The 23,461-nt window shown below is 40.3% G+C and overlaps 1 protein-coding gene across 15 annotated transcripts in view; it reads left to right on the plus strand.

The window, feature by feature from the left end:
• szt2 (SZT2 subunit of KICSTOR complex) overlaps positions 1-23,461 on the plus strand; it is a 113,817-nt gene that overhangs the window by 80,459 nt on the left and 9,897 nt on the right. For 12 of the 15 annotated variants that reach the window (XM_051947745.1, XM_051947749.1, XM_051947747.1 and 9 more), the window contains 8 exons: positions 3,732-3,987; positions 4,093-4,172; positions 6,656-6,781; positions 8,358-8,560; positions 9,004-9,100; positions 10,787-10,867; positions 11,105-11,179; positions 20,975-21,040. In XM_051947745.1, coding sequence (XP_051803705.1) covers positions 3,732-3,987; positions 4,093-4,172; positions 6,656-6,781; positions 8,358-8,560; positions 9,004-9,100; positions 10,787-10,867; positions 11,105-11,179; positions 20,975-21,040 — 984 coding nt within the window. The remainder of the gene's footprint in view (positions 1-3,731; positions 3,988-4,092; positions 4,173-6,655; positions 6,782-8,357; positions 8,561-9,003; positions 9,101-10,786; positions 10,868-11,104; positions 11,180-20,974; positions 21,041-23,461) is intronic. The other 3 variants (XM_051947753.1, XM_051947754.1, XM_051947758.1) reach the window with 1 other exon arrangement.

The following is a 23,461-nucleotide window of genomic DNA, read 5'->3' on the forward strand; positions in this document are numbered from 1 at the left end:
CAAGTTTGATCTGTAGGCAGCCTTTTTTCATTTCCTGGCCACAGAAACATGAAATGGCAAACCTTTACAGCACTGTTTGGATAAAATGAATATTCCATCAACATTTTCTCTCACAGACATGCTGACACACAAAAGATCTGTCACTAGCACTCAGCGCGGCGCCTTATGTTTCAGTCGGTGTGCTTGCATGTGGTGAAGAGAAAGGGCTGCTAGCTCAGGTGGAAGCAGCCTGACAGGGCAGCATCTGGACCTGAACGTTGGCAGAAGGTAGCAGGTCCGGAGGCAGGTTGAATGCAGCTGTTAAATCTTGGGAGGGTGGAGTTTGTGTCACTTCCATATGTTGGAGACATGGTTCTCATGGTATATCTGATTTACTAGTGATGTGTCTGCACTCAGTAACAGCGGTAGAAGTATATATTACAGTGAGGGTGAGACACTAAAGGTAAAATCATAGTTTTTTGGTTTTTTTTCGTGCAATGGTCAGTTTTGGAATTTTGGCATAATAGTTCTTTCAGATTAATGAATGGAAAATATTCAAATTTAGTCTGTTTTTGTGTATTTGCACGTGTAGATTTCTCACCAAGTTAAGATGATGCCGTAGTTTTGTGAAGTAAGGTGCTTCTTAAACCTTTATAGCAAATAATCAAATCTTGAACTCATCCTTAGAAAGAGAGAGAGCCTGTCGAAGGAGACTAATACTGGTGATTACACTTTCTCTTTCCTGTTACAGAGAGAACAAACTCGCCCAAAAAGGCAGTCGCATACAAATAATTACTATATTATTGACTTGAATGAGCCTTTGGGGGAGAGAAGGGGACCTTTGCCTTGGCTGAAAGTCTTGACTGAAAAACTTGCTTTGACAACTAAGCTGATATATCTGTAAGATAAGATTAATTTAAAAAGGAGTAAGTTCCAGGGAGGAAAAAAAGTCTTCATATTGACATTTTGTTTAAATGCTGGCAGGTAGAGACTGTCATTGAATTGCCTCCTTTATTTCTGTCACCTGCGGCTCCGTCAAAGCTTGTTGCTGCTTATTTCAGCTGTCTTTTCTGTTCTGAATATCTCAGCAAAAACCGTTGGACCTAATGTATTAAATCCGAAGCTGTAGATCAATATGCAACTGATGGTTTCGTCAGCACAAAGCAAAACAACATTTCTAAGCATCAAAACTAAGCATTTTTGTCCTTCTTGATTATTACTCCTCTGTATTTGCTGTCTTCTTGCGTTGTCCATATCATACCCTGGAAATATAACCCCTGTCACATCAACGGCCTTGTTTTCCAAAATGAAAGACTTAACTACCCCAATGCAATTTAGCCCCTGTCAGCTTCCATTTATCCTCCTGGATTATTTATGATCAGAGGTGTGGATAGGGAGCTTTCCAGAGTCGAGTGTGCTGGTGCTACAGAAGTGTTTGCAAAGCATTTTTAACAAGCCGTCTTCTTCACACTCCACCATGAGTCAGCTGTCGTATCAGCCTCACTGTTCCCAGCAGGGAGTGAGAGGACAGCAGTGCAGAGAAGCCACAGTTTTACCACCGCCGGTCAATTTTGCTTCTTTTATTTTTGCTTCTTTTATGGTAGCATGTGATCTGTAGTATGTTGCAGTGCACTATCACTCTATCAGCAACTGCAGTTGAAATAAAAATCTTTTTGACATCCATTTGTTTTTTTTTTCATTCCAGTTGTATGTTTTCAGTTTTTTCATCAAATTTGTCATTTAAAAAAAGAATCTGTTATTTTGTTCGTATATTTTATTTTAATGAATCTGACAGATTTTTTGTTTTTATTCTGTTATTTTACTTAAAATTGTCTTTTTGTTCTATTTTTTATTTTTCCCTTGTGTTTTAATACATTTTTTTCTTGCTTTAATTTGTGTGTGTGTGTTTTGCTCTGTTAATCTTTTCTCTTTCTTTTTTCAAATCTAGTTTTTATCATTGTTTTGTCTTTTTAATGAGATTTGTTTCATTGTTTTATTTTTGTTTATCTTTTTAAATCTATTGTAATTTTTTAAATCTACTACTTTCTGTATGTTTTGTCTTTTTAGTCTTTTTTCTTGTCATTTTAATTTTTTTTCTTTTTTATGTTTTGCTTGACATCATTACCATCTAAAGATGTCCTGTTTTTTTGTTTGTTTTTTTACTGCAACCTGTATGTAAGGTGCTATAGCAGTTAGTTTGAAGTAATTCTGTTTCTAAGAATCAGTTTAAACTAGCCTTAAGACAAATCAGCATGTTTAATAACATCAGTTGTTCAGTTTTACCTAATCTGTGTCAGACTAGAGCTGACACAGTTGATTGATTCATTTTAAACTATGTAATTAATTTATTATTGTTTTGATAATTGATTGGTTTGAGTGATTCAAAAAAAATTGTAATTTCTCTAAATGGAGCTTCCAAATGTGAGTATTTTCTGATTTATTTACTCCTCTGTGACAGTATTCTCAATATTTGATTGTTGTCGATGAAACCAGACTTTTGCCATGATAGGCTTTAGAAACACTGATTGACTATTTTTAACCCCTTTTGACTGTTTATAGACAAAACAATGATTGATTAATAAAGAAAAATAACCAACAGATGTGTTAAGTCGCAGCACAGCAACGTTGACGAAGAATATTAATCAGAGCTGAACTATCCAGCAGGCAAAGTGGGTTTGGAAAGCCTCAGGTACAATATGTGTGAAGTGCTTTGCCAGCCATTTGATAAAATGAAACTTGGTAGATAATATACAGCCCAACTACCTTTCAGGTAGTCAGTGATACTTGCATGAACTCCACACACATCTGCTGTTACGTTTCATTTGTAGGCAGCAGTACACATTACCATACAAAAAATATATTTTTTCCTGCATAGAAACTATATATAGAAGGCACAGACTGTTTAAAAAGAAGTTACTACGGTCCCAGCTCCTGACCTGGTGTGGCTCCCCCACACCGGGTCAGCTCAGCCACGGTGACGTTGACATATAGCATGCAATGCAGTTCAGTGTAAATGAAAGTTTAGAAATGAAGCAAAATGTCATGCACAGTGTTGTTCCAGTGTGAGCAGAACAGGCTGAAGTAGAGATTTATTAGAGCTGCAACAGTGGAAGACACCAAATGCCCTTTTAGCCTCCCCCCATGGCCAATAACAAAACAAGCTCAAAGAATAGAAAGAAGCAAACTTTTCCTTTCCCTCCGTTGGCCTTGCTCTTCATCACTGCATTACTAATGAGTGCAGACAGAAGGCAGAGTCAGAGCAGCAGAAAATTTGCCTGAACAGAGCTTCATCTGTCAAGGTCCTGATGAGAAGCAGAGGGAGCACCAGTGCACAGTTTGACCCTCCAGCCTGTGGGCATGGTGCAGCCAGCTCTGCCACACTGGGGCATCTGGGCCCTGAGTTGCTCCGCTGAACAAACTTGCCCAAAAGTTCCTCTAAACAGCAACCAGGCACACCAGCGGTGCTCTATAAATGGATGTATCCAGTAAGAATACCAAATTAAACTAATGTACAATGCAATATGCAAATCATAAAGATTAAACAATGTGATCAGAACAATGTAAATGCTTCCACCACTCCATTGGACCACTTCTGGTCTCTGGTCATTGTTAAAGTAACTCACCCATAACTTTAAACATCCGAGATTAAAAGTATGCGTAATTTGATTGATTTTCTCCACTGTTAAGTGGGGTAAATGTGATATTTATTCTCAAACCTTTTAATTTCTTGTTTTTCTATCCATCTTGTTCAGGATCCCAACCCCTTCCTCGGCCCCTCCATAGAGCCTGATGCCTTGCTACGTAGTACTGTTCCTCCTCTGCCCAGTAAAGAGCAGGGCAGGTTGGGAGGCTCTGGTCGAAGTCTCGCTCCGCTCCACTTTCCGTCTGAGCTGCTTCCCTTTGACGAAGCTCTGAGGGATGTCTGCACCATCAGACCGTTGATGGACGGAGATGTGGTGGCCCGACATGGTGGCCAACTCTTGGAGATAAAAGCTGCTGAGCGGAGAGGTTAATACTGCTACTAATAGTGATAATAATATCAATTTGTCAAATAAGCCCCTCAGACTCAGACAGTGTATAGGAGAGGTAATGGCTTTGTGTTTGTGCTGACAGAACTGGAGAAACAGATGAAGATAGAGAACCTGTTTGTGACGTGGCAGCAGAGGTCGGCACAGTCCAACATGCCCATTTCAGTAAGTATCCCAAATCATTATCTGAACACTCCATGCAGACCATAGACTAGACCATAGACTGTAGTATATAAAGACGTCCCCTATAGGTTTCGTGAACAGTGATTTTGAAATTCCTTGTGTAGGCTCAGTTTTTAAGCCTTATTGTGATTTAAACAAGTGAGTTATATAAAAATCCTGTACTGTTGTCTTGAACAGGGAAATTAGCTATAGAGGCCAAGTATGTTTTTTGCACCAGGCTGTAGTCATGTTTATTTCTGCTGTAGTTAGACATGTTAACATGGGGGTCTGTGGGGATTCATCTTTTGGAACCAGCCATTTTAAAAACTGCAGTTGGTTGTATTTTCACCTTGGTTTATTTGTTTAGCCCCAGACATTGCCTATAACAAAAGGTTTTGAAACTTTAGAAGAACTTCAAGTTCAAAATGGTATTATATCTGAATCGTTCATTACCAGTGCTTCTCACCCACCAATGTTTGGAATTTAAAAAAAAATTCATGTGAAATCTTTCATTATTTTTGTGTGACCTTGCAGAATCCTACTCTAATTGCAAAATGTTTTTAGTTATGGATTTCTTAAGCTTTTGAAGATTTTTCGTAAACACTCAGGGTTCTCACCAGGATTTTTTTTCAGCGAAATGGCAGGTCCTCCTGCACGCGCGCGTACACACGCGCAATAGACAGGAACACACATGTGCATGTGCAATAGACGGGAACGGGTCAATCGACAGCAAAGTACGGCTGAGGTGGGGAGACATAAATTAAATAGGTTAGGCACCCAGTCGATAAAAACAAACGCACATGGCGTTATCTGTCAAAATAACAGTGCAGCGGCCCTAATCACAGTGTTAACCCTTCCTGTTTGGCCCCCGACCGTGGTCAGGAAGCCCGGGGTTAACCCCCTTCACTTCATCAGCAGCCGTAGAGGCAAAGACACAGAAGCCCAGCCGTATCGAAGAACGCTGCAGCCTTTATTGTCTATCAACAGTAGCTGAACCGCACAGTAAGGCCAACCCTGCAAGTACACACCTTCTCTCCTCCTCTACTGAACCGACTGCCGTCTCTCTCGCTCGCGCTGCATTCAAGGTCGCTTGGACATCTCGTTCTCCCCCTCTCTCCCACACACACACGCTGCTCTCTCTCCCTCTCTCATGACGGAGCCACACACTCTCATAACAACAGCGTAATCTTTGAAATGCGCTGGTGTAGCGGCCCTAATCACAGCGTAATCTTTTAAACTGACAGCGTAACGGCCCGTTACGCTGAAATGTTCTGGCGAGAACCCTGACACTACACTACACATTACACTACAGGAGTTTTAAGCCACATTACGAAACTGGTCTGGCATGTTAGTCTGAATTGATGCTCAGCCCAGATTATTTGGTAATGTGAGGGGTTTACAGATCAACTCTAAAGCCTCCTGCTTATCAGGGCAACCTGGATAATATCAAACATGTTTGATATTTGTCCTAGAATTTTGATAAATGTAATATCATATTAATAATAATAGATAATTTTCACATAGCCATGTGCAGGATTTAGTGGCATTCAGAAGAGAGGTTGCGGATTGCAACCAGTTGAATACCCCTTGCTTCACCCTCCCCTTCCCAGTGAGTAGGAGAAACACTATGGTGACTGCTCAAAATACTAAAGGTCCACTCCTTTGCCAGTTTACAGTTTGTCCATTCTTGGCTTTTGTAGAAACATGCCAGGCTCTGTGGAAGAAATGTAGCTATGAAAGGCTCAATCTAAGTTAACAAAAACAAAGCCTTTCTTATTTTCAGGTTATTATACTGATCCCCTTAAACCCAACACACTGTGCCTTTTAAAAAACTAAATATGGACAATCCAATTACAAATTGGATCTGACCAGTAAGTCAGAATTCAATTCCTCCACTGTGAAAATGGCCTAATCTCAAATATAACTAATTGGACTTGACAAAACCTAGGGGAGCGGTGCCTCTCTCAGCTGTATGTCTTCAAGGAGCTACAATTACAGCTCACTCCTCTGGGAAATCATTTTGTCTTGGCTTGTTTCAAAGTGGGGAATATCCCAGCTAATTAAAAAGGTTTCCGTCTGACTCTGTGACATCTCAAGAGGTTACATGGTGGCATTAAATTTATGAATTTGATATTTCAACAGACTCTCACACAATGCCTTTAACTGCAGCGCATCCTAAAGGAGGTCAGCAGTCTGACCTGGGTTCAGCAGGGCCCACAGCCATTTCCACTGACTTTTAGTTTCCACCGGATAAATTAAATTAAGAATTAGATGCAATCTGACTGCATCAGGTCAGGTCTCGATCTAAATGTCAGTAAGACACTAAGTTAATGTCATTTTTTTTATGTCACGCCTGCTTGTGCCTATGATGGGGTTGAGACTTTGTTCTAGAAAGCAAAGTCAGTTTAGTCTTGTGCATCACAGTCATCCACTTGTAGTTTCAGCATCTTGCCTTGTACTAACAATAACCATGGATGTGTCAACAGGGAACAGACTTGGAGACACTGAAACAGTCATCCAGGCTGGTCCACTACTGTGCCACCCCTCTCCTCTTTGACCCAGTCTTCCGCAAACAGATCCAAGAAGAGCAGATTATTCAGCCTGTGGTGAAGGTATGTTTTACATCTTACTCACAGAAAAGTTACTGAAAGTTGAAGTTGTGTGTTGTATTACATAGATTTTATGACTCAGCACTCGATGAAGACCTTGCATTCCTTGAAATTCTGATCCTGTGTTGGCTGTTCATTGATGTCCAAGTTTGTGCAAAACCTGGCGTGGTTAAGACATGCCTTCCGTCCTCTGAGACGCGAGACAGCACTGCTTTGGCAAGACTTCTATTGATTGGAGTCTTGTGTTCTCTATTTAGTAAACTCGGTGTCTGGGATGATGATGCTTTTCTCTGTCAGTTAACAAAGCTTGATGTATTGATCTTCTAATGGTATGCCTACTTCATCTTTGGAAACAGCTGAGTGAATTGAGTGTTTTAGAGCTCCATGTGCTTCCCCTTAGAAGCCTTGAGTACATCCTTAACATGACGCTGAGAAAGCCCTTCTTTGCTCAGAATAACAATCTGATTTTACGCACTTTCTCTTGATGCCATGCCATGTTTCCACGAATCACAGTGCTATTTAGTGAACAATTTCTGCTAGAAAACCTGAGGCACAGTCATGTTTTTTACAGGAGAACACTCGCTTCTGGTTGATTTAGTTGAACAGGCCTCTGATGAGTCAGTCAAATGGATCTGTCTGTCCACTGAAGAAAATCTGACTTTTATTAAAAAGGAGTTAACTGCCACTAATTTCCTTCCATTTGATAGATGATCAAGAAATACAAATATTTATTCTTCATGTTAGAACTTCTTGTGTTTTGAAATCCTCAATTTTTCTGATTATTTGTGGATTTTCATGCACATATGGTCTGAGACATTTGGACCTCACTGCATGAGGGAAAAATCTTGAACTGTACTTTGATCAAATCTTATGTGGCTTGTATCTAACTCAACCTAACAAAAATTGCCTTGACCATTAGCTAGTGGGAGGCTTGCAGATTAGTATCAAAGATGCAACGGTGTGTGTGGACTTGATCAGGTAAAACTGAAAGATGAAAAAGTTGTCACATTTTGCCTCCAAGTGAGTTTTTCCTTGTGCCAGAATCAGTCCACTCCAGCCAAGTCATGCCAAGCCAAGCTGTGATGACATGTGTTTCCGCTAGAAAGCCCCACTCCTGTGGTCCTGGTTCATATCAGAGCTGACAACAGCCCCCTGTGACACCTGTCAGTCTGTCTGCCAATATTTGTGCACTGAGCTTTCCAAGCCTTGAAGGCCTCCCTCTGTAGTTTGAAGGCTTCCTCTGTCATTTGTGTGAACACAAGTACAGAAACCAGTGGCCTCCCCACAGTTTTGTGCAAGCCTTAGCAACAAAGACCTCAACATGACCCATATGTATTCAGAAAGGCTGACCTCGTTCTGTGGGGAAAACTCCAACACACTGAAGTCAAAGGATCTTCAAATACTCCTTAGTCTGGTTAGTGAACTGTTTCCTCACATCAGAGTCAAGGGGACATGCCATTATTTCAAGAATCACAAGGAGGACACTGTGCATTTTCAGTCAAATTACTGTGTTTAGAGTGGTTGTTGTTGTGTTGAAGTGATGTGCGCTGTTTTTGAAATTGTGGTTAATGTGTGCCAGAAACGGCATCGCTCCAGCGACTCCACAGCGTCGGGTCGAGACCGGAGCTACAGCACTGACTCAGCTGACATGCTGCCCAGCCGATTGAAGGAGGAACCCTGGCTGCTTGAGATTTCTTGTACCTTCCTCCAGCAGTACGTCCAGTACCTGCAGAGCATGGGCTTCATTCTGGTGCAGGTCCGCCCTCAGTCTCCGGCTCGCAGGTCTGTATCTGCAGGAGTTTTTCCCCTTTTGCCTTAAGCTGTCATTAAAAATCTGTAAGTGACACTTGCATCTCTGTGCAAGTGTTGGAACATGTTGTAGTGATTTTCTATGTAAAACAATAAATGCATTGCTCTATTTCTGCCTCTTTACCAGACCCTCCAGTGTGAGCAGTATTTATTCATGACTCATCATGTGTGTTTTGATCTTCCTCTGACCTCTGACTTCCCACCAGTGCTGCTTCATGTTTGATGTAATCAGAGCAGATTCAGGGCAGATGCCTGTCCTGCCTGCCTGTCACTTTCGAGGCTCAGACTCTGTGACTCACTCTGATTTCTGTCTTACGGCTTGGATACATGCTCCTGGTGGTTTCTGACTTAACCAAATACTGACTGACCCTTGTCCTCCACACCACCCCTCCACCCCGACCACCCTTCTCTTACAGCATCGCCCGGGCTCGTGCTGCCATGCTGAGCTCCATGTCATCAGAAGGCAGGATGTCTTTTTCGTATGTGAAGCAGAAGAGCGAGGACAGCCCTAAGGTTAGCATTCACCTCAGAAACACACAATTCTCCAAGAACACACACTTAAAAATTGAACTAGGTCGTGCTATTGTGGCAATGGCCCCAATAAACTTCTAACATCTCAGTAAGACTTTGCACATCTGTCCAACACTTCCACAAAAGCAAGTAAGAGGTAGAATTTGTAGTAACAGCTTCATTAAACATAGTACAAACATTCTTTAAATTAGATCTGACTGCCATAAGGATGAGATCTGAGTTGTGGTTAGACAGATTCATTCGCTGAACAGTTGTTTTTTTCCCTGCATTTTCCCAAGTAAGCCACATCTATGTTTTCAAAGACAACGCTGGTGATAGAATGTGTGTGATAATGGAAAAAGACTGCAGTGCTCAGTGCGCCGCAGGGTGTAGGGTCAAGAAACACTGTGGCTTTTTGGCAGGCAAGCAGTGGCAACCTTTTCATTGTTGCTAACATCAGTGAGATGTGGCTTGGGTGTGAAGTTCTTTGCCCTCTGTGGCAAACTGATAGCAACTTTAACAACTGAGAAGTGTGGGTGCCCTCCAATATTCTACAAACTGCATTTTACTGTTTAGCACTTATCTGTTTAGGATATTTGAACTGCATCTTCAGATTTTACAAATTCTTTGAGACCTGCTAAAACATTTAAATGGACAGATGCTGAGACGAAGTGCTTGCCAGCAGAGAAAACAGATTAACATTACAAATTCAAGAGCCCAAAGTACTATACATAATACAGATTTACCTGAGTGAAATGTTAAGATCAAGACTTTGCAATATTATTTATCACATACATTTACCTACATGTTTGTTCTGGAGAGCCAACCGTGACTAATAAATGTTGTCATAGCTTACCATGTGGAGCCACAACTGCACTTCACAGGTCACAAAACACAGCAGCGTAATCATAGAATAGCCAGTCATGTGTCTTTATAATGCCACAACAAGAATTTATGACTACAGTTGTCTGATCTGAGTCATCAGACACAAAAGTAAACAAAAGTCTGAAGCCGGCATAATGCTTGGTTAATTCTTGACAAGAGGGAATGCATCCTGAACGTGGCGTTACCACCCCTCTTGTAAGAAGCACAGCACATGGTCTTGCACCTCTGTGGATGCCTCTACAAACATTTCTATGATCCTTCTATGAAAGACCGCAGGGACAGCACAGATGGCTTCAAACTTGTAGAAAGTGATAGCAACCACACATTTAACCACACATAAAATTCATCCTCCGCTTTGTGGAGCTCTACTGCACAGCAAGCAGCCACGTTTAGTGATGTTCCCTCCTCCCCCTTCCTTCACAGAATATTTTCTTTGTGTGCTCCCCAGTGTTTCGAAGAATACGGCAACAGAGGACACATGAGCTTAAAAGTCTCTGTGCACAGCATGGAGGCCCACATTGGCCCACCAGTGGCTTTTTACAGAGACTTTGCTTTTGTCAAACTCTCTGTTGTTGCTCTAGAAGCATTATTTTGTTATATTAAAAATAACTATATACAATAATAAAGCAAGAACTGTTAAGGTTATTGTTAATGGTGAGAAGAAAAGAGTCTTCCCTACTTACAGGAGATTTTTAATTAGTCTCTGAAGGGGTTAAGTAACTGCAAAAATCAGTTACTTTTGCCTTCAGACTGCTATATTAGACAAACTGTGATTGTAAGATTGTTTTAATATGAACTTGGCAGACGACAGCATCTGGCACAACTGCATATCACCTCCAGAGGGCGCTACCAGGAGGGATCGTGCTGATGGAACTGGCTTTTCAGGTGAGATGAGGGCTATTAAGGGCACTCAGAACCACTTTTCTCACTGAAATGCTGTGGTCCTAAAATCCCCCTGTAATTTTTGTTTTGTTTTGTTTTTTTTAGCACATTTTGACTCTCTTTATTTTATGGAACATTAAAGGTGACATTCTGCTTTTTGGTTTGGTTTATCAGCTATGCAGTAGTACTTTTTTTTCTGAATTAGCCTTGTGTTGTCCATGTGCCCTCTCCTCCTCCCAGGGGTGTTACTTCTGTGTGAAGCAGTATGCACTGGAGTGTTCCCGCATTCCCATGGGGCAGACAGTCAACTCCCAGGTAAATGTCCAACAGTCATCTGCACTGCTGTGTGGGGCTTTTCTAGCATGAACAAGAAAGGATGAGAGTGAGCAAAGCGGTAAATGGAATACAAAATGATTTTAAATGTGTCAGGCTCGATGTTGGAGGACAGGTGTGCTGATCCAGTGAAGTCCGGGTGCTTTCAAGGCCTCTGTTTGGAGATTTGGGGGTTATGTATATTGTTCTAGGGGTTCTTAAGGATTTTTCTGGACTGCTGGTGCTCTTGGAGGTGGTTTGAGGTGTCAATAAAATTGATTACATGTAACATCAGACTGTTTTAATCCAATAGAAAATAATGCAATTAAGAATGACTCATGCATTTCTCCATTTATGCAACTGTAATCTTGTCTTGTCTAGTGCAGATGTTTCTACTTACTGTAAATACACCTAAACCCTTCCAATATAGGGATCACATTTAGTAAAATATTTGTGTGTTTTCTTCATAGTCCATGGTGTAAAAAAGCCTTTTGGATCCACATTAGAGCTTCAGATTCTGCAGCTATTTGCATTTTAGGACACTGATTCTTCTTTGGTGACATTAAGTGAAACAAAAAACCAAAAACTGGTCCCTGACAGAAGCTGTTGAGGATAACGTTTGATGTGAAGAGGTGAACTGCATTTATTGCTCACTTTGCAACAAAATTTCTTTGCTCAAGCCCAAGCCCTTTGTGAAGTTAGCCAGAGGAGTAAACATCTCTGTTTTGCTGCTAAGTGCTCATTGCTGCCGTGTTGCTTTGTGTCTTGCTGGTGCTGCAGTCGGTGCAGTTATGACCGCTGTGGGATGTTTTTGCTGGCTGCATCTTCAGTGCCAGATGGTCACTGCTGTCATGGACATTAAGAGATGGTCAGTCAGTCTGTATGATTAACGGTTTGTGCTATTGCATTTCTTTCATTATTTGTTGATGAAATTTAGTCTTTAGTTTGTCTGTTGTGTGCAGGAGTTACTTGTATGAGGGCACAGGAATCACAGCATAAAGCATGGACTGTACACAAGTGATATTCTACTGTGTTATAAGTGACCTGCTGCATGTAGATATGGAGTTATGAATTACTACAATGCACCTGAATGCATGGTTTGAATAGCTGTTGCTAAAGAGCATGAAGAAACCAATAGTTTTGTCTGTGTGCAGATTGACATGAGAGCCGGGGGCTGATGGTTTAGTGAAGCAGTTTGTATAATTGTACCCACCCCTGCTGTCTCGGTCATTATACTGCTGCATCTCATAGCATAGATGGTTGTTTACATCACATGTTAAAATATAGCACAGCAGTGTTTGCTTTGTAATGCATTTCAACAATACAAGATGAATGACTAATAGTGAGACTGTGATGCACAAGATTAATGAGCTCCAGTTATCTCGTGTCTTCCAGATTAAAAGGCACAATACCGAGTTGTGGTGAATCGACAAGCAAATATTTTATACTCTTTGAAACATTGCCTAGCAATAAGCGAGAAACTCAAATGTACCCACAAAAACACTCTGCCTTATTCAGTCAGTTATTCATCAAATACATCAAAAGATATAATATTGCGGTGTCTGAAGCTACTATTACCCCTGTAGTAGAAGTATCTTCATGTAGGTGTTATAGGTGTCTAATTATCTACCCGGTCTTTGACATCGACTTGCTGAAATTTCTGATCACTCTGCCTTTAAAATTCTTTCAATTAGTTTTTCGATTTTCTCACAGATTTCAAATTCCTCCAGAACATTTCAGTGTGATTCAAGACTTGGACAAGGCCGTTCCATAACTCTACACTACTTCTTTCTAAGCCATTCCTTGATGAATTTGTTTGTGTTGTTAGATTAATAACTTGTTGAAAGATCCACTGTCGGCAACTTCAGCTAATGGGTAGATGGTGTCACATTATCTTTAAGCACACTTTGATATGTTGCAGAATTCGTAGTCAAAATGGTGACTTCAAGCTGCATAGCCAAACTGTCAGGTTTAAATAAGAAACGTGTCAGTCTGTAAGAAGGTCCCAGTCATTCTATGCTAATATGGAGCCACTGATTCTAAATTAATGTTTGTGAACGTGGGATGAATAAATGCATTTTTGCATCTTTTTTTAGTTCCTTAAATTTAAAAAAATAACACAAAATGTTGACTTTTATCTGTACACAGTATTTCAAGGAGAATCAACTACTGGTTTCTTCAAATGTGTTGAAAAAAAATCAACTATTGTGTTTGTAAAATAGCAGCCTGCTGTCATTTGCTCTAGATTTAATGAAAGTAAACACAGTGGACGGTCATGCCTAATTGCACTGCTCTCTGGCGCAGCACTTCTCCAATCAGAAGCTGCAAATTTATCCACATATGTGTCCTGCTGCCTTCAGCTGCTGCAGAGATTTAATGAACTGATGGAGGAGCTTATATTCATGGCTGGTCTGGTCTTGTCTTGGGGTTTATTGATAATAAAACTGACTGATTATCGCAGTCTTATCCTCATAATTAATTTGTTCACTTCTCCCGAGTGCATGTGTAAAAAGCCTGTTGAATACAAGCTCTTTAATTCATGAACTTTTCCGTCTGCAAAGCCTCACTGTGGTCAACGGCAACAACAAAAAGCTTCATGCAGTGAAAGCAATATGCATCTACAGCCATGGCCATAAGTTTGGACACAGCATGACTTCCTATGTCTGTTTTGATGTCTATTACAGAACATAACTAATATTTTTTGACAGCACCAGTTTAATTGGTCAACAAATCAACAAGGGATATAATATTATCAATAAATTCCAACAATTGGAACAACTTTGTTCCCAAAACATATTAGAAGAAAATAACAAAAAAATGCAGTACTTTCACAACCGGATTTGGTAAGAATAACAAAATGACACCAAACTCTTTTGATGTTTTTTAAAAATATGAAACTTAATATAGTTCTCAGGAGTTGTGTACTGTATTGTAAGTGACAATTTTGTGGTATTTTCTAAGATTCACAAGCGTCATGGTACTTGTGTCCAAACTTATGGCCATGGCTGTAGTCTGTTAAACACATGCTGCACTAAGTCACTGCAGTTCATTTTCTTGATTTTTTAAAAAAAATTTTTTCATCAGAATAGTGTCATTGCCTGAACAGCTCGACAGTGACAGTACAATCACAGTATAAAGCTGCGATGGCAGCCAATTCCACATATACTGTATTTCCTGGAGCTTGTTTCTAACATCCCCAAGGCTCAGGTGATTGACTCGTACCCCTCTGCATCCCTCTGTCTCATTCTTACACTCTGTCTGAAAGCTCAGCTGAGGTTGGGAATATAAAGTGTACATGTTTAAAGTGACTGTTGTGCATATCTTTGAGTGCATAGGTGTTTCTCACTGGCAGGATGTTGTGTAGTTTTCTTACCAAGACTTTAGGCACCATACTACTGAGGTTAACAAAAGCCAAATAAGGACAATAACCTTTGCATCATTGGCTGCAATTTTTCGATTACTGACATATTGTCATTTAAAAAAATGTCCGTCTGTCATCAGTGATCACTATAAGAGCTCCAGCCTACTATTTCTAAAATACAGTTTCTATAATGGTCTATTTAGTCAAGTTCCGTGACTGTTTCCCAAACGATTCTCACAACAAATCTAGTAACATTTGAGCTCTTCTCTTAAAGTTTATCTCCCCAAAGAGCAGGTTACATAACACATATTTAACATGTTTTATGAGATATAATTCCCAAAGCTGCAAGCAATTTCTTTTTAATTCGTAACCAACTGAAGGCATTTGTAACCTGAATGTTTCTGCATTACCTTTCCTAGTAAATGATGTTGGATCTGCTGTGGACAATTAAAACGCTATTCAGCCCTTTTTGTTGACTCATCACAAGTATTTGACACAGCTGATTATTTCATGCTCCCAAACCCACCAGCTAATTAGTACTAATTAAAGTGAGTGGGGTTAATTTAGTTAAACAGTAATTATTTGGTTCACAGGGCATACTGAGCTGAAGAGCGTTGTGTTGCCAAGAAACAGTCCTCAACAAATGGTTCAGGGGGGATTAACACATAAAGTTAGAGCCCCACTTGAATGATGGGTCACAACACTAATTTTTAAGACTTTGCTGTAATGGCGGATTATGTAAACTGGAAAGAAATGTGCCATTTGGACCGACTTCATTATTTTTCAATTATTTCCAAAACTAATAACCTGCCATAGCAGTAGGAGCCCAGTGTTACAAAAGATACAAAATCGATTTCTGTTGTTAAAGTCGGATTAGGATCAGTCACCAAAACAACTTCTTACAATCAGGAAAAGTCATGATTTGTCTGAAAATGCAACTTTAGCTAAAGCTGCAATATGTAAATATTATATTTTGAAGGTTCAGTCACTGTAAACCGGCTGGCCCCTGACCAAGTCATTTCTGGAGTGGTCCTTGGTGTCATTCTGCTGCCTCTGTCATGAGTCTCTCCACCAACTCCACCAGCTTGGACTGCAACTGGCGATGGCAGTCAGAGATTTTATGACATCTTGTTCTGCTCTGAAGTCTCGATTAGACCTGTCTCTGCAGCTGTTAGACCTACTTCCACAACTGTGTTAGAGCAGGTGTATGGTCTCCTGCACCTTATTATCGTGCCATTTTCAGGGGCAAAAACACTGTTGTATTTGTATTTCTTTAAAGCGGTCACAGTTTCCTGCAGCGCCCCTAAGCCAAGGATGCAGCAATGTCACCCCTGCTAAATAGTGATGAAGGTACTTGTTTTAATGGAGCATTTGCTTAAGGGAAGTTGACCACTGTGGTTAAAATGGCAACTTTAACCAATTCATGATCCAAATCTTGATTAGAAGTTGGCCTTTTCAGTGTGTAGTTTGCTGTTTGGAAGTTGTTTTTATCGTTTCCTGGAGGTGCATGGGTTTTAAAATAAGTAACTCGCAGATCGTGGAAGTAAGGAGAAAGCCGCATATAATGCACAGACGCATACCTACAGTCTCTATCTGGTGACTCAGACTATAATTAATCTCCAGCTTGTAGTGGATCTCCTGAACGGCAGAACAAGAACTTATGTTAGCTGTCAGCAATCCAAGAAGGTGGAGTTGAGGAGACTCACTGGAGAAGCAGCTGAATGATATCAAGCGCTGCCACAACAGCAACTTGGCAGGAATAACTCTAGATCCAGATTTTGGGGGTTAATGCCAGTTATTATTTATCAAGGGGATTGATAGGGAATATTTGCTGATGTAACACTGTGTAGTATGTTAGTGTGAACTGTACTGACTCTATTTCAGATTGTTAGTAACAGAACAGGGACAGCTTCATCCTCTGGAACATGTACTTTTATTTAATGTCTGTAACAAAACCATTCACAGCCACACTGAACAGCAACAAAGTCAATAACCTTTATTTCATTTCACTCCATCCAATGTCACCTCGCTCCCACTCTAACGTACAATGGACAAACAGACAACTGGGAACCTTGAATGAAATCATGGAACACATAAAACCAACTCGAAAATAGAATCCTCTTTAACACAACTTTCTATAGAGCAAAGTCTCAAAGTGGCCTCTCAATAGGGTCTATCAGAAATAAAGCCTTCAGAATCCTCTAGCCCTTTTGTACTTTATTTTGCTGTTAACCCAATATTCAGTTTCATGCAACATTTGCTGATTTGCCTCTCAGCACAAAGACAACAGCATGAAAGCACAACAAAAAAAACAGGTGCTTGAAACTGAATAGTTTTAACAAGAACCTACAATTACAAAACATAGCACAAGTTACTAGAGCTATGAGGGCTGTCTGTTGTTTTGACAATGTTCGCTAATTTATTGATTCTATACAATCTTTGCCATTATTTTGGCAGCAATATGTTTATTCAAATGAAGCAAGTAGCATGACTTTCAATTCCCTGGTCCAGGGAGTGTGAAAATACCTTTACGTGGAAATATATTTGTTTATATTTTAGAGTTATCTGGGCCTCCAAACACAAGTTAAACTAACATTTGTCTTTGGTCAGAGGTTTGTGCCCACTCTAGGTGTATGCGTTTCTGTTTTTCAGTGCAGACCTTTTCAGAATGTGAGCGCCTGTGAAGATGAAATCCTGATGCCGTCCAACAGTGATTGTTCATCTGGAAAGAAAATAACTTTGCTTCAGTACTTTCACTATCCGGGGTGTTATTCACACTGTGTCACTTTTCAGACTTCATTGGCTTCTCTGCTCCGTACTGATTCATGCTGTGCATTCCAAAAGATGTATTACTGCAAAAAGAAAAAAAGGAAAAAGAAACATTGTACAGCAGACACACATGCAAACCTGAGTGCTGTTGTACGTAGTTGAAGGTGAAATTGAATTTTTTGAAGATTTATAAAGCTCACAGTTTGTATATTTGTAATTAAATGGTTGATCAATAGGTGTTCAGCTCCAAGAAATGTCATCCACTGCTTTTATTTTCCTTCCATTGTGTTTTAGATAAATTATGACATTTATTTCCTCTTTCCGACGTGTTTTGGACAGTTTGGATAGTGTTTAGTCACAGCGTGCTCACATGCACATCTCCTCAAATGTAAAGCTGAGATTTGTGTTGTCTTCACATAAGTGGAGGGGCAGTTTTTCACGTGTGATTTCGCATTTTTGAAGGATTTCGGGCCTTTATGGTGCAGCTCGAATCCCTTGTGCCAACAACCCCACATTTTCATCCCCTGCTCTGGTTCCGTATCAGGTGAACATCACTCCCACTTGTGACTGATCCATTTTCAGATTTGGAGACTGGTGCACTTTGATGTGCCAAAGGCAGAGGAATGTTTTCAAAGATGTCATGGTATTTGTTTCCCTTCCAGTGTTGCTGTCAAAATGTCTACACAGTGATGTAAGAGGCTGACTGTCATAAAGGAGATGGTGGCTCTGTGCACAGTGGGGTGTCAAAAGGGTTTAAGTGGTGGAAAAGGAAGAAAGGGTGCATTCGTTTCAGTTGTGTACTCGAGACAGCCACACACACACCCAGGAAAAGGCTCGAAACCAACAAAGTCAAGCCAAAATAAATAACTTATATACATGACGCACAGATTGAATTATCTGAAATGCAGAGACGTGTATGCGAGAGAACAATTTATAATTGCAGTTAGTATTGAGCGACTGTTTAGGTGCTGAAATTGTTACTTTGTCTTGGTGAGCCACTATCAGGGCTCCTGTGTGAGATGTGAAACAATATGGACCAGCTCAGTAATTAAACATTGCTCAATTAATAGATCAATTAAAGCCATTTAGAATGTAATTTACACATAAATGACAGCTTGAATAGCAAACACAGAAAACATGTTGATTTATGACGGCATGAAAAGCACAGATATAAATAATGGAAATGAAACCTGGCCGTTGTTAACATTCATGGTTCGTGCTTTTCCTGATATAGAAAATCGAACAGCATTGAAAATATTGGATTTTTTTTAAGTTTGTAAGATTGTTTTCCTTCTTTGAAAATGTATATAATCTCACTGTAACTTATTCAAATATTACTCCTATTAATATTGTAAACACATGCAGCCATATTGCTTTATGATCTTCTCTACGCACAGATATTTTTACAATGATTATGTTAATGTAATTAAAAAGTGCTGCATTTGTATCAGCAGTACCTCTGTCTTTCAACTAATGATTATTTTCATCGTCGGTTGATGTATCAAATAATTTCTCAACTGGTAAGTCAGAAAGTGGTGAAAAATGTCAATCAGTGTTTCCCAAAGCCCATAAGGACATCAAATGCCTTGTTTTGTCACCAACCCAGAGATATTCAGTTCGTTGTCATAGAGGAATAATGAAAATGAAATGATCCAAATTTAAGAATATAAAAGGACAGTTTAGGCTTTCTTTTCCCTTTAAACATATCTCAAACCGATTAATTGATCATCAAATTAGTTAGTGGTTGGTTTAATAGTTGAAGATTGATTGATTATTTGTGTCTACTTTACTGTTCTAAAAATTCAAATACAGCGCCTGAAACCTCTCGGCGTAGTACGTCTACTATATATTCACTACAATATATATTACATCGTTTATATCATTAATATAACAATACCAAGCGGAGACATCCAGGGCTGATAAAAGAAGCCAACACAGTGAAAATGTAAGTAAAATTTTTATACATTTTTGTACATTTAATGTTACAACATCATTGCCAAAGTAGTCCCACTCTAAAGATGTTGAGCATCAGAGCTGAAAACGAGCATCAGACAGTTGGTGGTTTTATTTCCTGTACTTTGTCTTAGCTGATGACAAGTGATGTTCCAAAAAAGAAAAAGAGCAGCCTGTTATTAGTCATGAGCTGCCAACATGGCGATGGTTTGAGCCACCACGCTGAACTTCAAAACCGCTCTGCAGGAAACCTCTGGGTGCCATCACCAGGGGTTCATCCGTCTGTATATACAGTCCATGATTGATATGTATGAGTGATGTTTCAGTCACTCCAAACTAAAGGGGCTAAGTGTGAGCTCTGAATCGTTTTCCATTACAGTGAAAGTTGTCACTCCAGTTATATAAAATCTATCACAATAAAGTGAAGATTTAGCAGCTGGATGGATTATTTCTCAGTAAACTTTTTCCTATTGAGTTAAGGGCCTTTTGAAAAGACCAGAAACTCTTGATATTTTTGAAAAGTTTCAAGACTTTTTGAATACAACATTAAGTGTTCATTTTGTAAATGATGGTCCCATTTGCCAGAAAATATGCGATAAAGCAGGTTTGCTTCAGGGCAGGGCTATGTTAGGTTTATGGCCAGGAAGAGGCGGTGCAGTAATATGGACAGTATGAGATAAATAATGTGTTTTTGAGCATTAAAATTTGTCAACATATTGCTGTAGAGCCCCAAAAATAACATTATAAACCTGTGAATGTGAGTAATAGGGGCTCTTTAATTCATTGAAGTCTCTGTAGTGTCGACCATTGGACTGCTTTTGTGTGTAGACTTCTGGTGTGTGTGTGTGTGTGTGTGTGTGTGTGTGTGTGTGTGTGTGTGTGTGTGTGTGTGTGTGTGTGTGTGTGTGTGTGTGTGTGTGTGTGTGTGTGTGTGTGTGTGTGTGTGTGTGTGTGTGTGCGCGTGTGTGCGTGTGTGTGCGTGTGTGCGTGCGTGTGTGTTCTGCTCAGAAGCCAAAGCCAGTCTTGTAAACTACACAGTGCGCATGCAAAGTTTCAAACAGTATTAAGGGCAAGAAGAGTGGAAGAATGTCAACGTGTTTCTTTATGATAAACTCTAAGTGATGTGTGAGGCATTCCTTAGTTAACCTTGGTAGCACTGTCACTCTAGAATACGTTTATAATAATGCACATGCAAAGAATGCTGCATTAGTATCAACAGTAACTGTATCTAATGTATATCTTTAGTGTACTGCAGCACAAGAGACAGTGAATGGGCTCCTGCTGTGACAATACACTGGTAAAAGTTTGATTTAACTACTTCACCAACCAGTCTATTTAATGGATGTAGCACAAAACGTGTAAATATGTACAGGAATTGGTGTTTTCTAGTCATAGCTACTGTTCATCTGAATTCTCAAAATGCCTGTTTGCGGCTTTACAAGAGAATTCCAAACCGTTATTGTGATCTTCTCCACACGCAATGAAAAAATGAAGTAGTCTGATGTACAAGAAACGATATGTTCTGATGTGAAAGATGTGGGCTTCAGTATTTTCAATTGTGGTTCACAGCTCCAATGTGTGTTTGCAATGTGGATTTTGCAGTATGACAAAGGTTCTTATGTATCCCTGTAGTCCATCTTCAGTCTTCCCTTCCATCCATCTGTCTGTGTGTCTCTGTGTCTGCCTAGTCCCACCTCATGTCATCTCTCCATCAGGGCAGCCTCCTCACCAAACCTCGTTGCAAGCCGTTTCCAGATGCCACCCCAGTATCTGACTGTGCGGTATGTCCCAGCCATTCTCCAGGGAGGGGTGTCTCACTCCAATCAGGCTTCACCCCTCCCCGCCACTCTGCTTGCTGCCATCAGTCTTGGTCTTTTTCTTTCCAAATCTACATGTCTGTCTTTTTGTCTCTTTGGGAATGAGTGGGATTCAGTGTTAAGTGAAGCGTGCATTCATAGCTGTGGGAGCTGCAGTTACTGAAACACACAACGTGGCTGTGAAGTAAGTAGCAGGTTTAGCTGGATGTAAAAGGCAGGCATTAATGCATTGTTTTTCGAGGTTGAAGTCTGAGCCAAGCTCCTCTGTGATTTACTTTTCCTCCTTGACTTTCAGCAGGCTGTCGTATCTGTGCTTGTTGGTTTGGGTGTCTTTGCTGCTGTTGTTTCCTCTGCACTTTCTCTGACAATCTTACTGTAATTTTCTCTTGCATCTTCTCTAGTCAGGCCTACTTCCAACATGAGCTATGCTGTGTCTTTGGGTTTAAAGGATCAGTCATTCTATAACATGAGATTGAAACCTGCTGCTCTGCTCATTGTCGATGAGCCAGTCTGTTGCATACACAGAGGTAGGATTTTCTGACAGAATTGGGTCAGCTCTTGTTAAAATGGCAAAGATTACTTTGCGTCAGGTGTGAGAAAACAAAAATAATGGGCGTTCCCTGATAATTAATTCAGGGGCCACTTCTTTCTAAGCTCCACATGCTGCCATTAACTTAAATAAAGCAAAACTACAGAGAACAATTGGTGGCTGGATGCTGTAAAACAGCCGCAGTCATTAATAGATTAGTTGTCAACTGTTTCATGTATTTTAATGAATGAGTCATCAGTTCATCTGACCTTAACAGATATTTGAAATAAAAGTAAAAAATATAAACATATGAAAGGGCGTAGTAAGCAGACGAGGTACAAGGCAAAGTCATGTGTAAGCGGCATGTGTTGTTTTTAGATACTGCATTTGTGCACGTCTTCACAATCAGCACACAGTCCCAAGAGCAGCGTATTGCTCCAGATTTCAGATCACTGCCTTAGATAGTTGTGTGTATATGAGGTGAGATCAAAAGGTTCTGAGTCTGCGCCTATAAAAATCAAAAACCTGAACTGTTAAATTTGACTGCCATTCACTTCAAAGTAGTCTTCTTGCACAGGGATTCACTGCTCCCAGCCCTCCTGCCACGTTTGGAACAATCTCTAGGAGTCCCATTATGTAAGAATGTCAAAACCATCTGTGATGAGATGTTAAACAACCCTTTAACTTGAGGTTGATTTTGGGATAAAAGAAGAAATTGCAGAGAACCAAATCTGACAAATATGTCAGGTGGGGAGCAACAATTGTGTTGATGTTTCCAAAAAACCCATGTGTTGCAATTGCAGCACTGTGATTAGACCAGAGCACTGTTTGAGCATCCACATGCCATCACATCATGGGTCAGGTCATCGTTGTAGAGCGTTCTCCCTCAGAGACCTCAGGATGTTACAGTAGAACACCGCCATGAATGTCCGACTCTGGGAGATGAATTCACGGTGAATAACCATCTGAATGTTGCAGAAAACAATGAGCATGCTCCTGGTGCGGTCCTGACCTGATGTTCCTCCTCTGGGCTTGGAGACTGAAAAGCACAGTCTGGTCTCAGAGTAAGAAGCCACAGATCCACCTCTTATTACCACTGATGATCCTCTGCATGAAGATTTGGTCATTCCATCTCCTGACCAACACGGCAAACAATCACATTTGCTCTCTGCTCCAATTTAAGGCTTACAGAGAAAGTGTAGATTTGCACTTGCCAGCGGTCATAAAAAGATATTTAGCACAGGTCTTGATTTTGATTGGTGACCTTACTCATTAAAGCTACTGTTTGCACATGTCGCATGCATGTGACTAGGATGCGCACTGTGCATGTGCAGCAGGAACAGTCTCTTTACTTTTTGATCGCCCTTGTAATGCAAAAAAAATCTTATTTAATATACGTGTGTTTCCAGGAGAATGAAGCGTCAAGATGAAATGTCAATGGATGTCACCAGTTTTAAACTTTCCTATCAAGACTGTCCTGGTCTGTTTTCAATCAGCTTGCTTTGTGTATTCTTTTCTTCTTTTATAACCTCAGTGATTACAGCTTCTCTCGTCAATGCAGCCACTGTCATTAATTCCACTTCCGCTGAGTGTGGCCGACAGGAGACGAGCTGCAGCCACGCAACTCAACCTAGCAATTTGTTCTTGTCAAAGTTACACGGGGTGTTTAATTAGCTAGAACATGGACCATCTGGGATCATAGGTGAGGAAATAATAAATGGTAGCTCGATAGTCAAGAGGAGTCGCACACAGCAAATGTACTACCTATGAGCCAAAGAGATCTGTGACGTCCCAGTGGCTTCCCGGCTCCATAGATAGGAGGCTAAGAGGTCACATTTAATTTGTCTGCCAGACTA

This window comes from Acanthochromis polyacanthus, chromosome 4 (assembly GCF_021347895.1).
Source record: "Acanthochromis polyacanthus isolate Apoly-LR-REF ecotype Palm Island chromosome 4, KAUST_Apoly_ChrSc, whole genome shotgun sequence".
In the NCBI taxonomy this organism is placed as follows: Eukaryota; Metazoa; Chordata; class Actinopteri; family Pomacentridae; genus Acanthochromis; species Acanthochromis polyacanthus.